The 15,221-nt window shown below is 43.2% G+C and overlaps 1 protein-coding gene across 3 annotated transcripts in view; it reads right to left on the reverse strand.

The window, feature by feature from the left end:
• The window catches only part of gramd4a (GRAM domain containing 4a), a 40,034-nt gene extending 25,085 nt beyond the window's left edge, over nt 1-14,949 (reverse strand). Inside the window, exons 1-3 of one of the 3 annotated variants that reach the window (XM_076111553.1) lie at nt 14,167-14,949; nt 8,316-8,529; nt 2,474-2,594 (exon numbers count right to left, since the gene is read on the reverse strand). In XM_076111553.1, the coding sequence (XP_075967668.1) occupies nt 2,474-2,594; nt 8,316-8,529; nt 14,167-14,195 (364 nt within the window). In that variant the 5' untranslated portion in view covers nt 14,196-14,949. The remainder of the gene's footprint in view (nt 1-2,473; nt 2,595-8,315; nt 8,530-14,166) is intronic. The other 2 variants (XM_076111554.1, XM_076111555.1) reach the window with 2 other exon arrangements.
• Nucleotides 14,950-15,221: the final 272 nt, after the last annotated feature.

The following is a 15,221-nucleotide window of genomic DNA, read 5'->3' on the forward strand; positions in this document are numbered from 1 at the left end:
GCTGAGGCACAGGCATTATGTAGAGAGGGACATAGCCCGAGTCTCTCTCTCTCTCTCTCTCTCTCTCTCTCTCTCTCTCTCTCTCTCTCTCTCTCTCTCTCTCCTCTCTCTCTCTCTCTCTCTCTCTCTCTCTCTCTCTCTCTCTCTCTCTCTCTCTCTCTCTCTCTCTCTCTCTCTCTCTCTCTCTCTCTCTCTCTCTCTCTCTCTCTCTCTCTCTCTCTCTCTCTCTCTCTCTCTCTCTCTCTCTCTCTCTCTCTCATATAGACACACATAGTCGAAAGGCAAATAAGGGGGGGGGGGGGGGGGGGGGGGACTTCACAGTCCATTGCATAGCACAGGACTGTCAACGTGCTGCACGGTAGAGGACAACCCGTAGCCCTCATCGGATACCAACAAGCTTGTACGTGTGTGTGAGCTGAGTGGGTGGACTCAGCATCGTGCTGTTTGTCTCACATCAGGCTGCCTCCCCCTCTTTCTCCCTGCAATCACACATTCTCCCAGGCTTAGTTGTTTGGAACTACAGTATTCAGATAAACAGTATATCCAGAACTGCAAACTGCTATACATACATAACTATTTATCTCACCCTGAAACTACACTGGAACAGCAGGAGATCAGTTTAGATCAATTGTCTACAACAAACTGCACAATCAGCTATGAGGGTTGTTGTTAGTTTAAAAAGGTTTAAATATTAAGTTAAGATTTGGAATCCTGTTTGCGTCCACCTAATAAAAGTTCAATAATCACTCTTCTCTTAGCTCCGTTTTGGTCTCCACCATAGACTGTAAATAAGAAGAGGACGAAGTTATTGTGATATCACCCGTTGGTTTGTGGATTACGGTTTTGAGGCCTCGAGTTCGGCATTTTGGCCGTCTCCATCTCGGCTTTTTTTTTTTCAACCAGAAGTTACACGAGAGGGTGGAGCTGATTACAAGCAAACAGACATTTTTATGTGACTAAAAAGGTTACAATTAACTGTCATGTATTTTTTTTAAACTATAAAAAGGGATAAAGCTGTAAGACATACGAGGACAACGCTGTGGTAGCAATCAACGTTACTCTAAATAGAACCATGATTAACTAAATTAACATCATGCAGTGAGAGCCGATAAAAATAGTGACGTTTTTGTTTTTGGCGTTTTATGATGTGGCCTGCAACTCGATAACAACACTTATGGACACTGTAGGTTGCAAAGTCACGGCTGGTATGAACAACAAATGACTGAATAGAAGGATTTATAGGGTTACTGAGGATACACTGCCCGGTGCATGGATGAGTCACCTCACAGTGCCTCTCTGGTGTACCATGGCAAATCGATTAACATTAGCTCAGCAGCTGCTTGCCTCTATTATGCTTCCAGTGTAATTTCAGGGTTGCATACAGACATACAGTAACTGTCCATTCTGAATATCACATTAAAATAGTTTAATTATTACTTTGTGAGCTGATTTGATTCCCATCATCATTTGAAGTTGACTTGCTTCTGTGAAACTAGAGACAAGTTTGCTATTACAGCGAGCAGGCTGCTCAGCTCATTGAAATGAATAATAACAAACATGATAGGAAGCAGTGGAACCAAATACTGCTTTCAGATGCAACTGGGAATTACTTTTGCTTTCAAGTTGAGTTGGGCAACCCATTACTGCTTCTCGTAATAAGCACAACACATCGGGGTTATGGTGGACTGCTGGTCTTCAAGAGGGAAGTTGCACACAGCAAGGTGAGAGCAACGCACAAGACCAACCTCCTGCGAGACTGTGGCCGGCATCACAAGATGCTAACAGTTCTAAAGCCAACGCACACAAGATCTACTGTAAGAGATACATTACATCACACCCGTTTGCCAGACAATTTTCTTCCCAGAGCGACCTACGATAAATGCATTTAACCTCCGTAGGCACGAGAGAGAGATGTCATTAAGAAGAGATGTCATTAAGAGCTGTAAGTGCATCCCTCTCAAGGAGTCAACTAAGAGCGTGTTCATTGTTACAGTAAATTGATGAGACAGCAGTAAGTGCCAGCATTGCCGACAGTGTTGAGAGATTTTAGCCGCGGCTCAGCTAAACCAGAGCCTCTCGTGGAGTAGAGGATGCTTCCTGCTAAAGTCACCATTCGGTAAACAATCACAAACGGTATCTCCACAACACAAGACGGTGAGCTCACACATTTTCCTTCAATCTGCTGTTTCTCTGCTCTTGATGCTGCAGACAATCTCACCGCCCACATACACTCTAGAACCATGAGCTGAACGCCACAAATACTGACAAGAGGGGATTCTGGGTGATGTAGGAACTATTTAATTACATACACATCGATTTCTTTCCCCCACATACTCGTGTACACAATAGTCCGGTCTATTCTTCTTGTTGTCCTTGTCATGTCTTTGAACACTGAACAACACAGAGAGTTAGGTCCAGGCCTGGTGTTGTGATGTGTGTGTGTGTGTGTGTGTGTGCGCGTGTGTGTACTCACGTAGGAAATGTTTCTCCAATAAGGCAATTTCCAGGTGACCTTTGACTTCATTGAGTCGGTCCGACTCCGACCTCTGGAAGTCCTGGATGGCCACTGCCATGGTGGGAGACCCCGAACCTGCCTGTGTACACACACACACACACACGCACGCACGCACACGCATACACACACACACGAAAAAGAATAGCTTAGCTTTTAGAATGACTTGACAACAAAATACATAGCAGCAGGGATATCCCACATGATCTAACACACATGCACACAGGCTAGCATGACTCACGCTAACGTTTCCTCTCCCAGTTTAAGTCCAGCTGGAGCGGGATAGGATGAGGGCGGCGAAAAAGAGGAGATTCCCCCTCTTCCGACTACGGCAACAATGATGACTCACGCACCCTTATGACTAAGGGCTTCAACCCTGAACACACACAACTAGCTGCACATCATGTGTGTAGGAGGAGTGAATGACAAACGATTGAGAGGTGAAGACAGTGTGAGAGGAGACGAATGAGAGACAGCGTGAGGAAGGGAAAAAAAAGGGAGAGAGAGTGGTTGTTAGAGGGAGAGGAAAGGAAAGAGCGAGAGACGGCTGAGCTTGCGGATGACGAGCACTGCAGGTGGAGAATCGCTGCTCGACTACAGCAAGGGTCCTTTAAAAGACTCCTGCTATACACACACACACACGCTGCAGCAGCTTCTCCCCGACAGCAACCAGCATGGTTTGTGTGTGCCTGCATAGACACACCGCAATGTCTTTAGCCGATGGGCTCTCTGCAAAGACAGAGTGAGAGTGAGGGAGGGAGAGCGAGATAGCACCAACTGACATTGACCTGAAAAAATAGGCTTTGGAAGAGAGCCAAAGCCTAACAAGATAAGCTGGTGGGGAGACATCGAGACAGAGAGAGTGTAAAGAAGCACCTCAAAGAAGACAAATGACAGCCTCTCCTGGAAGTGTGTCATGGAGAAGTAAAAAAAAAAAAGGTGGTTGACCGAAGGAGAGAAGCAGAAAAGGGAAGGAGGGTGTGAGAATTAAAAAGGAGACAGGAGGATAGAAAGGAGAGAGAGAGCAGACGTGGGGGGGGGGGGGGGGGGACATGGAGGAGATGAAGGGAGCGGCTGGTGGGAGAGCGCTACGAGCGCTCAGATGCAATGCTCTTTGGTTTGAATTTTGTCAGCTTTGTTGTTGTTTTGTTTTCAAAATGCAAATCTGGTTGGTACAAAACACAAGCACACCTTCATGTCGTTTAAAGCGGTCATCAACTCTGTCAGTACCTCCTGGTTATTAAAAGTAGGTCAAGCCCTGACATCACCCTGGACGATTATGGGCTGATTAATAATTGTGTTCCCCATCTCCCTCTTTCATGTCTACGGCTGATGTGAGCACAGGAATCTCATCGTGTCCTCTCTTCATTTTAAACATTCTGTTACTGAACGTTGTGATACTCATAGCACTATTCATTTGACACAATTCCACATGAACACTTTCAGCAATGTGTATGAAAAAAAATATTTTCTGAAATGTTTCACCAATGATCAGTTCGTACTCATCCTTGCTTTTTACATTCACGAATTCTTGAAAAACTTTAAACAAACCCAAACTACTCCAACACTTCCGGAGACATCCAGATACTTGATGACATGACAATCTAATAAGATTATCGTCAACAGAAAATTGGTTGGCCAGGATAATGGTCCTCACATGGCCACAATATTCAATTATGCAACGTCTGTTATGAATGCTGCGCTAAATCCAGTCTCTCTCTCTTCCTCTCTACCACATTGTATACAGGTGCATGTGGGTGTGTAAACTGCTTTTGACTGCAGTGAAAATGCAATTTTTGAAAGGCTAAACGCCCAAAAAAAAATGAAATGAAGGAGAATATTTTGAAACATAAAAACAAAATGGGATATGATGAAATCTATCCCTTTTTTTTCCAATCAATTTTAACTTTTGGACTAAGGACTGAGATAATCAGAGAGACAAGGACACAGCGTCGCTCGCTTGTGGAAGTCAGTGGACTATTGCACACAATCTGTAACAATAAAAATAATACGAATGTCAACGTTATGAATGAAGTTTCTAACTATTTGTCACAGCCCTAGTAATAACCCATGAAGGCCTAACTACAGCAGGAAAGATGTCACAGACGGGCGTTGCAACATGCATCGCAGGTCCATAATTACAACTTTATCTATGTGCATCTCTTCAGGTTGTTCTTGGACAATAGTTTTCTTTATCATTGTTTTTCTTAAAGCAATCAGTCAGTAGGGGAGTTCAATACAGCCCAACACTGATAGTCTGGACTTAAGAGCCTAGACTATCTTTAACCTGAACCTGGTGGTGGAATTCCATCAACCCATCAGTCAGGAATCTCTCAGAGTTCTTCGTGTCTCCATGACTTACACTTTACCCGTCTCTGACCGGATACGTTTGGGATGTGCTGTGTCAGGTCCAGACTTCAAATCATCACGCAGCATTACCCCTGATTAGAGTTGTGGCTTAACTAAACAAGGCACAGTTTCCAGATAAGATCTTTCAACTTCAGGTCAGCACTTTCCTGCTGTAGTTCTATTCTACAGCTTTTATCGTCTTCTCATTTCTGCTTCTTTATTGAAGCAGAAATGGCTTGATCTTATTAAAACACTCCCCGCTGGTTGCAGACTTCAGTTCGCCGTCTCTTCTCGTCATTTTGCCACAACAATGCGCTCCATGAACCCGGCCTCTCTGTGTGGCGAGAGTGAAGTGAGACATTCTGTCCATGGGCTATATGCTTGCCTTAGTACAGGACACACAAAAAAAAAAAAAGTCTGGTTCATCCAAGAGAACAGCTCCAGGGATCTCACACACTTTAAAAAAATAAAAATAAAATGTCTTCTATGTTTTGAGAAGGCGTGTGCTTTCTAAGCTTACGACTTTCTCATGAGGCTCAGCGTGTCTCACAGTAGGAAGGAAAAATACAGAAGGTGGGATTTCAGGGCCTTGTTCTGCTCATAAACACACACACACACACACACACACACATCACAGGAGACTCCTCCGTGTTCGGCAGATTGTTGGTGGTGGTTTTTAAATGTCCAATAATTAACAATCAACAAGGATATCTGGGCTTCTTACACAATAGACAGTGACAGACCACATAGGTGTACCAGTGCTTGTACGTATAATCCTCTGCCGATGGTAGAAAACGCTGACAAGGTAAAGGATACTGTGGTTACACTCTACATGGAAGACATATTATCTCAACTGCCTGATCTACTTTCACTTTCACTGCTCCCCAACCGGATTTCCCATCAGCCCTGTTGAGTATCTGACTTTTGGAATAGGTGAACATACACAAACTGTCTGAAGGTTTGTTGCCGACAGAGGACCGGGAGAGCAATTCTGCAACATTCGCGCACTCGAATATTGTCACTTTAAATAAAAATGAAACGGCTTAACAGAACACAGGACTAGCACAGTGATAGAGGCAGCAGTCTCTTTGCAGCAGCAGCAGCTACGAGGGAGGAATCCACAGCTCCTCATACAGCCTGTTGGCAAGAAACAAATCCCTCACCTCATGTATTCTGTGATGGATGGAAGCCAAAACCAGAGAAAACTACTTGCAATGGTGAGATTACTATTCAGAACGGCGGATTCTTTCTGGCATTATAGAGTTGATCTTTGGCCTTCGCTATGAAACTGCGAGAGATAAGAGACTAGATTTTAAATCCTGAGGATGTGATTACAGGCGGGAGCATTCATGACCCTCTACGGAGAGTACCGACTCCTGCATGGAGCGGCAGATTGAAGAGCCGTTCAGCACCGATTGTTGGTGAAGCGGTTTCTAAATCATAATTTTAAATACATATAGTTTTTTGAGACTTTGAGAGACTCTAAATGCATCTCATATCTAAAATGATATTTGTTTAGGGTTATATGTAAGGTTGGCTATCTCTCAAATTTGATTTGATTATTCCTTTATCTTGACCTACATCATCTTACCTGCCTGGTTTCAAAATGTACTATAGATGTAATGAATAAGATGACACAAAGCACGACAAATGCAGTGAGGAAGCCACCTGATCCAGCAGGAGAAGTAAGGAGAGGCCAGTGAGGGTGTCTGTGCGGTGACTGAACACCATCTGCCCAGTGACATTCTGCCTATTTAGTATGGACAACAGCAGCTAGTTTGTCATCAAGTCTCAGTGCATGCAGCCCAAGGGCACACTTCCTTTTAACATGTGATGTAATGAAGAGGAGGTTTCGAGGACGGTCATCAGGCGTGGTCTGGTCCTGGAGAGGGCGTCTACGTGGGCGCCAACGTGCCAGCAGGGACCTATAAAGCTCTGCAGGGAAGATGAGAGTCCCACCGAGCAGCGGCAGCTTTTCGATTATTGAATGCAACAGCATGCCTCATATGTGTGTGTGGTGTGTGGGTCCCAGCAGGGATGAGACCTAGCTCGGTCTATTTTGGGGCTACGGAGTGTGACTCATCAGAGCCATGATGTGGGCGATGCCGTCCCAGTGGGCTGGTGCTCGCGCAGACAAAACACCAGTAAACAGCACAGACATGCCACCACCAGTTTACAGACACATTAAGGCACAGGTGCATACATGCAAATACACAGAGTACGCTAAAAGGGCCCAAAATCCCACACAATAAATTACTAAAATATATATATATATATATATATATATATATATATATATATATATATATATATATATATATATATATATATATATATATATATATATATATATATATATATATATATATATATATATATATATATATATATATATATATATATATATATATATATATATATATATATATATATATATATATATATATATACACATATACATTGCTCCAGGACCGATGTCATGGTCTAATGATGGCTTTTGTCTCGAAGTATCATTTAGCATCAAGCCCTTTTCAGCTTTCAGTGGGTTGCAGGAAAACCCTCAGAAATAGTGAAAAGAAACCCACGCAACAGACATATCACATTCTATTAGAGGAGGAACAAAGAGAGAAAGTCCCCGGGGTCTTCATTCAGGAAATGATACAATCAAGTGACTAATCCGGTGTTTTCAACGGGGAATGATAAGGACAACAAAACTGCCGTTTTAGTGACCAACAACTATGAGAGAGCTGCAGGTTTCATGAAATATGAACGGAAGAAATATCAGAAAACATCATCAGTTTATATTTGTGTCCGAGGCCGGTGAGTTTGTCCTTTCTCACCATGTCCATCTCCTCCCCACTAGACATCTTGGAGTCCAATCTTCTGACAGCTCAAATCCTGTCCTGCAGCCTCTTTTATCACTTTCCCCGCTTTAATCTTTAATCTCCTTCCATTTTTTCATTCCCTCGCTGCGATCCCATATCTGTTCATCTCACCGCTGCGTTTCACCAGTTCTGCTCGTCTGCCGTTGACTGCCATCTCTAGACCACGTCTCCCACTGGACTTTATCATGACAAACCCTCCCTCCATCATTCTCCCTTTCTCTTCAGAGGAACCGAATACAAGTGGGATTAAAATCGACAACATGGTCTCGTTTCTTTTTAGCCTTAAACATGTTTTTAAGATAACGAAGGATTCTAAAACCACATCAGAAACTGCAGCTGCATTTCTCTCTCCTCTGTTTTTTTTCAATATTCTGCTAGAGCAAGATGTAAAGCTCATGAAAATGAATGGAAAAAAAACATTGAACAAGCAAAAGAAAGAAGAAGAAGAAGAAGAAATGAAAGAAATCACTTTCTGCTTCCCTCCCCATGACATGTGATCAACTGCACATGTGGCCGTGATGAGTCAAAAGTCCAGCGTACACACACGTTGCTGCACGCTGAGCACTCACAGGGTCTCGCAGGCTCTCCTCCAGGTCTCGCGGGGCGGCTCTGGGCTTCAGCTGCATGTCGTCGCTACATTCGTTGTCGGAGGCGGGCGGCGACTCGTTCAGATCCGGGAAGTCGTCTCTCGTCCTGGGGCCTCGGAAGCGGATCTTGTCCAGGCGCTTTAGCATGGTCAACACCGCGCACCTGGGCTTTACCTTAACATGGCGGACGGCAACCCTGCGGGGACACAAAACACAGGCGCTGTTGTTGGTACACTTTGTTGTGATGTAAAATGTTTCCTTTGTTCTGACCACATTGGAACCGGTGGTTAATATGTTATAGTGGCTATGCATGTTTATATCTCTTTATAATAGGTGAAGCAATAAAGAAAGATGTAATGTTTACCATGTTCATCATCTTAGTTTTAATTGTTAGCATGCAAACATTTGCTCATCATTACAATTCATCCTCAGGGGACCATGAATGTCAATAAGATTTACACCTTTAAAAAAAATTATTATTTTTAGGAGACAACTTCAACAAAACAAACTGACTTTTGCTCTGATTACACTCTGATTAGGTGCCATCTCTTTTTGGTGTTTGGTATTAAATGCATCTCAAAGCTATCAACTCCCTATCCACGCCAATCTGAACATCTACAGTCGATTTTAAATCCCCTGTTCGCCTGCAGCAAATGTTCCCCAAGGTAACCTCTAACTTTTAATGCTATTAAGCGCTAACCTTGTCAGTGATTGTGTTTTTTTTCCTCTGCCCTTTAGCCTACACAGGAAGATGGAACCAGTAACGCCGTTAGACCCACAACCACATCCTGTCACTCCTCAACCGCAAACAGTTGACAGCAGCGGATCTGCTGACCTAATTTATTGATTTAATTTCCGTAGTGGGAGCAGTCACAGCGGCTGTGAAAGGCTTTAATGCCTGTGTTTCGGTATCGAGGGCCGAGGTGCAACGATGGCGGATGGAACTGGGTGGGGGCCCGTTTGCGTTGCCTTACGGAGCCACAGGAGTCGAGCTACTGCAGCGCTTCCTCTGCATTCAGAAGCAGTAGCTTGATACTGCATTAAAATTAATCCCAAAATACAGACAGGATTTATGACCTCATTAATGCTCATCAGACGTAAGCCAATACGAACCAAGCACGGAACAAGTTAGCTCTAGGTCTTGATAAGCATTGAAATGGTGCTCAGCTGTTACTTGTATTGCCAGTAACAGCTGATCAAATGTCCCATTGGCCTATTAAACTCTGACTGCACCCAAAGTGTTCACTTCCTAGACACTCATCTCCATTAAGTCATTTCTTTGAATGACTATTACTGCAGTCAGCATTTCTCTATGGGGGTCATTGATCCTCCTGGAGTCAACATGACCGAATGCGGCACGTCAACAAACTGTCACAACAATCCGTCACACTTTCCCGGCAGCTGAGCACGAAGCCACGGAATCTCAAGATGAACGTGTTGATTTTTGACTGCCGCGATTTGTCATTTGGGAAGAGATCAAAGAGTGGCTCTTCTCGTAGCTGTCGCACTACATAGATGGTTGTCTGACTGATAAGCTGTCGGAATGTTTTTGTTTTTTTGTGTGTGTGCAGATTGGCGAACTGATACATCCCAAATCCCTTATTAGATCAATCCACACTCGGACATTGTTCTGGTTTTCCAATGCTCTTATTCCCCCTCTTGACTTCCTATAGGCGACTACATCTACAGGTGGCAACGTTTCTGTACCTGCAGGGCTTGTTTGACTGCACACATTAGATGAAGCCACAAACCACAATGGGAAAGTCCTAAGAGCTCAGTGCCGATCTGAGAAAGCGCGAAATCTCACCGATGACTGACAAGCAGAATGTCGACAAATGCAGACACAGATAATAATTGTATGAGCTAAAACACATGTTTTGCCAGGTGGGAGGACCTCGATTATCAAATAAATAAATAAATAAGCACAAAATAGCACTGCCAGTAACTGTGTAGTTACTGTGTAGGAGGTACTAAGACGTGGGGGGGGGAAGGCGCAAATACTAAATATCTTATTTACTCATGCAGACAACCCGCCCACATACACGTAAGTGGAAATTGCAGAGCTGATTGGTGGGTTGGCCTTTCCTCCCTGAAGGGTGAGTGGAAACAGGGTGAGTGGGGGCTTGATAAACACTTCCACGCACTCGTCCAGACACCTGACACGATGAAATCTGTTCCCACAGCGCCCACCCGGAGCGGCCTGCTCTGTGCTACGGCTCAGCGAGCCACCGGTCAGCTCACACTACCAACAGTTAGTTAGCGAACAGAAAAATCAAGCCAGAGTCGTAGCTCAATTGAAAATGCAATCAACAAATCCCACTCCATTCAGTCTGTAAGTAAGTGCTAATATGCATTGAACACAGCCGTAATATTCATAATATTAATAATAAACTGAGCTCTCATTCAACCGCACATTACTTGTTCCCATGCTAAACCATGTCTCCTTTCACTGCGGCGTTCTTCAGGCTACCTTTTCTTTATTTATTTCCTTTCATACGGATCTCTCTCTCTCCAGTCCAGAGGCAGTTTAAACCACAACATTGTCTTAAAGAGAGGAGGATGAAAAAATGAAAAGGAGGACGAGGAGGAGGAGGAAGAGGCTTTAGCTCAAGGTCTGATCGCTATGTGAACATTACTGTGGGAATACACACACAAAAAACAGCCGTCATGATGCATTCACTCGGTTATGTACAAACACAAGGACACCTCCGTCCACCCTTAATCATAAGTCGCTGCTCACGCACCAGCTCGGGGAGAAGCAAAAGATATGCACACGCACACAACAAAATGACAATGTAGCAACGAGCCAATTGAGAAGCTTGACAAGCCCGGTGTGCGTTTGCTTTTCAAGCCTAAATACTGTTTCTGAGTGTGCATGTGTGTGTGTGTGTGTGTGTGTGCTTCTGTCTGTCTGCGTAATCTTCTGCTAATGACCCGTAGTAGCTCGAGGTTACTCTTGGTCATTATTGACTGCGATCGCGATAGCCAATCACAGTCAGTCGTGGACATCAGGCTGGAGGAGGCGGTGCCCTTTACCCTACATTTCTCAATTTTGGCACAGAAAGGAATCCACTGCAACTGTTCTTTCTACTGGAGCTGAGATGATGAATTGATCCAATCGAAGTTCAATCAGCAACTACTTTGATGAACAGTGAAATGTGATGATTTGCCACTTTTATGTTGCGTTTCATAACTCTGTAAATTGGCCGTATTTTGATTTGGGACTGTCATCCCTAGTTTTTACAAAACTGGCAATAAAGAAACATGCATTTAAAACGTCTATTGTCAGTTTAATAATATTCAAGATATAAAGGGACTCTTTTTTAAAACGGATTAAGAACTTCAGAATGTATGATCACAGTAGAGCTGCAAATGAGTCATTTTGTTATCGATTCATCTAGCAATTACTTTCTTCATTAATTAATTGATCCTTCGGTCAATATCAGCAAATAGCTTCATCACAAGTTCCCAGAGCCCACAGTGACATCTAAAAACAAGACAATAATCACATTATAGAAGCCGATACTTTCAACATTGTGCTTAGAAAGAGCTGTTGATTCATTTTGTATTTTGGTTTTTGCTCATAGCATCATGTACTGTAAAGTAATTCTCATTCCAGCTGAGCAGCCCTAATGTATTCACCACGCTACGCTAATCACAAGACAAGATTGCAAAGTACGGCCTGCAGTGTTGTCAGATATACATCCTCGTTGGCAACCGTAACAATGTATTTTTTATGAGCGCTATGTATTAGTGTCAGGGCACGGCTACTTTCACCAGAGGATCAATTCGTTTGGCTCATAATGCACACGGAACGGTGGGCTAATAAACCTTTATGTGCTCAGCTGTACGCTCATCAATAACTACCCAGGTGCACGGCCTTACTATCACCCCTGGCTATCTATAAGAGGACACTGTCACAGTATAGTCACATGAGGCGTGAGAGGCTCTTTATACAGTTACGTCCTGTATAACTGTTGCCTGTCAACCGTGCATGAAAGGGCGGGAGAGAGCGGGGGGGGGGGGGGGGGGCAGTGGAAACACTCAAACACACCACATACCGTTGAGTACAGTACAGGCTCTTGCACAAGTGGGACACTTTTTAAAAAATATTTTCTGGGATATTAGGCAGTTGGGGTTTTGTTTTTTCAAATAACAGAAGGTTTGACAATAACGGCCGGTTAGCTGGAAATGCCACAGCGAACTTCATTTGCTTTTACAGGTGCTGCAACTCTGACGCGCCGCATGAAACCATCTAAGGTCATCCTGTCGACTTTTTCTTTGTGTAGAAACGAGCATCAGTGTGACAGAGCGGCTCACCTGTAGAGCTAATGTCAACTTCTAGTTTCATAAAACACTGACACACAGAGAGAGAGAGATGAACATGACCTTTAGATACATCCCATTTCATTTGCCAGCATTAACCAGAATGTTCCAAGGAGTAGATTAAACTCAGTTTAGCTCACTTTACTACATTCATAGTAAAGAGAAAGGCAACACCAGGCTACTGCCATGCTGAATAGTAACCGTCTGGAATGAAACAAAGTATCTAAATCGGCCTACAGGCAACTATTGTATCAAAAGTGTTTCCCACCAAGCCTCATATTCACTTGATGTCAACTCTGGAGGAGGATGGAGCAGGAGGAAGGGAGGAGAGCGCAGATATGATCAACTCTAATTATTACACACATTCTGCTCCGTTTGTAGTTGGAGGTTTAAAAAAAAAAAATAAATAATAATAAATAAATAAATAAATAAATAAATGGGTTCTTGTTCCCTCATATTTGGAGACAAGAACAACAGGAACGCACAAACTGTTATCTAGCCCACTAATGCCACCCCGTTGTTTAGTCTTTGCAGATTTTGAATGGTTAGTTTGTGTAAGTCAGGAGCACTGATATTAGCCATTACAGTACATTAGAGTGTTTCAGATCAGACTTGGCAAAGACAATACGTTGTCGTTACCCTCTAACCCTGCCCTCCAACTCAACTGCTATTACTTCACAATGCTGTTATATAAAACAAGGATATAAATAAACAATCAATACTTCCTTAACAACATGTCAATCTGACCCCTCTCTCAAATCAGATGGACAGTGGGGACAAAGTGTGAACTCTGTGTGAAGCCAACGGGGGGGGGGGGGGGAGCTTCCTGCTGTCAGTGAACACACCACACCAGCACTTGTCGAATAACTGTGTGCAGGTGCATTATGTAAAGTACAATGTTTAATATCTGTGATGGATTCCAGGTCAAGTTTCGAGTCGGTTTAAAGTACGACAGTGAATGACACGTTGTCCAAATGACTAACAAAAATGCATGCAGCAATATGAATAGAAAGTAGCTAGGCTGCATCATTCTTCAGTGATGGGGTTATTAGGGGCGTTTGAAGGCTAAGTACATTTCCTTCGTGGACTTTGACGTTCACACACGTTAGCGAGGCCAAACTGCACTGTTGAATTCAACAGTGTGCATTATATTTTATTTTTAACAATTGAGCCAGCGACTGAATTAAAACGCTGGAGTTTAAAGTTAGCTCAGGCCTCGAGTTAACTCTTTCAAATAAAGCCTCACACGGTCGGACATTTTCTCATATCCATAACATTCACAACACGAGAGCCATATAATCCGCATTTTGGCTGACCCCCGACAGACGGTGAGACAGGCGGTGGAGATAAAACATTATCCCTCATTTGTGTTCTAATAATAGCCATTTGAATAACGTTATATATATATATATATATATATATATATATATATATATATATATATATATATATATATATATATATATAATTATATAGAGAGAGAGAGATAGAAAATGAGTCTTCTTACCCAGCACGTAAATCGTAGCAAAGTTTCATGAACACTGAGATTGCCGTGAGTCTGCTTTATCCTTCAGTACACCTGCTGCTCAGGACGTCTAAATTAGCGCCAGTCTCACGAGCCAAATCTGCTCACTTGGTCCATCCATCACAGCGATATCCGCTCGTTTCTGTCCACCGACTGAATGTTGTCTCCTGCCGTGCGTCGAGCGGTTAGACAGGCAAACACTGACAGGAAGAAAAAAAAAAAGAAATACCAGTTGCGTCCCCCCCGCCCTCCTGTCTGCAGAGAGCTGCTCTGACCAGTACCGTTAACCCCGGAGCATGCAGATACTAGCTTTGCCTTCGTCTCTTGTTGATTTCGCAGGCCGAGGACATTTCGTCAGTGAACACGGAGCTGCTCTTAAAGGGGCCGCTTGATGCTTTCAGAGACGGAACGGAAACACAAGCACCGTCTCACCACCGCCCCATAGCTGCCACTTTCACGTAGTGATGAATTATGAAACACGTGGGTAAACAATGGCTTCATTACAATGCCATTTAGCATTACTGTCAAGAAACCCCAGAAGCCAAATAACAATATAAATGTACACTTCCTTCTGACTTGCACTGTGGTGCATTGGGTTTTTGCGTGATAATGTTTTATATATAGCCAATGGAAATGTTTGAATGCGTATGTGAAAATGCCCCATTAGTGTCACTTCACATTTTAAAAACAACACTCAATTATTAGGATTATTCATAGATAGATGTTCGATTTTCTGTTGTTCTAGTTTAATGAGCAGTGTAAGAAAACTCTGGACCTCGTTTCTTTTCCCGACCAAACTAAATACTTGCAATACTTGAAATTGCACACCAGGAAAATAAAGTTGTTATATTTTTCACTTATAATTTGGCAAGGTCGTTACACAGTTTGAAAGCATCCTCCACTCTTCCAGGAATCAAATAGTTTTTGACACAGCCTAATGTTGCTTAACCCCAAAAAATTCCCAGAAAAGATACTGAGGGAATGACTTCATTGCTCTCGAGGGTAGTTAAAGCCCTGGCTTTAACAGGCCCGTTTGA

Source organism: Anarhichas minor, unplaced genomic scaffold, assembly GCF_050575085.1.
Source record: "Anarhichas minor isolate MPS153535 unplaced genomic scaffold, ASM5057508v1 ptg000045l, whole genome shotgun sequence".
NCBI classification, from domain to species: Eukaryota; Metazoa; Chordata; class Actinopteri; order Perciformes; family Anarhichadidae; genus Anarhichas; species Anarhichas minor.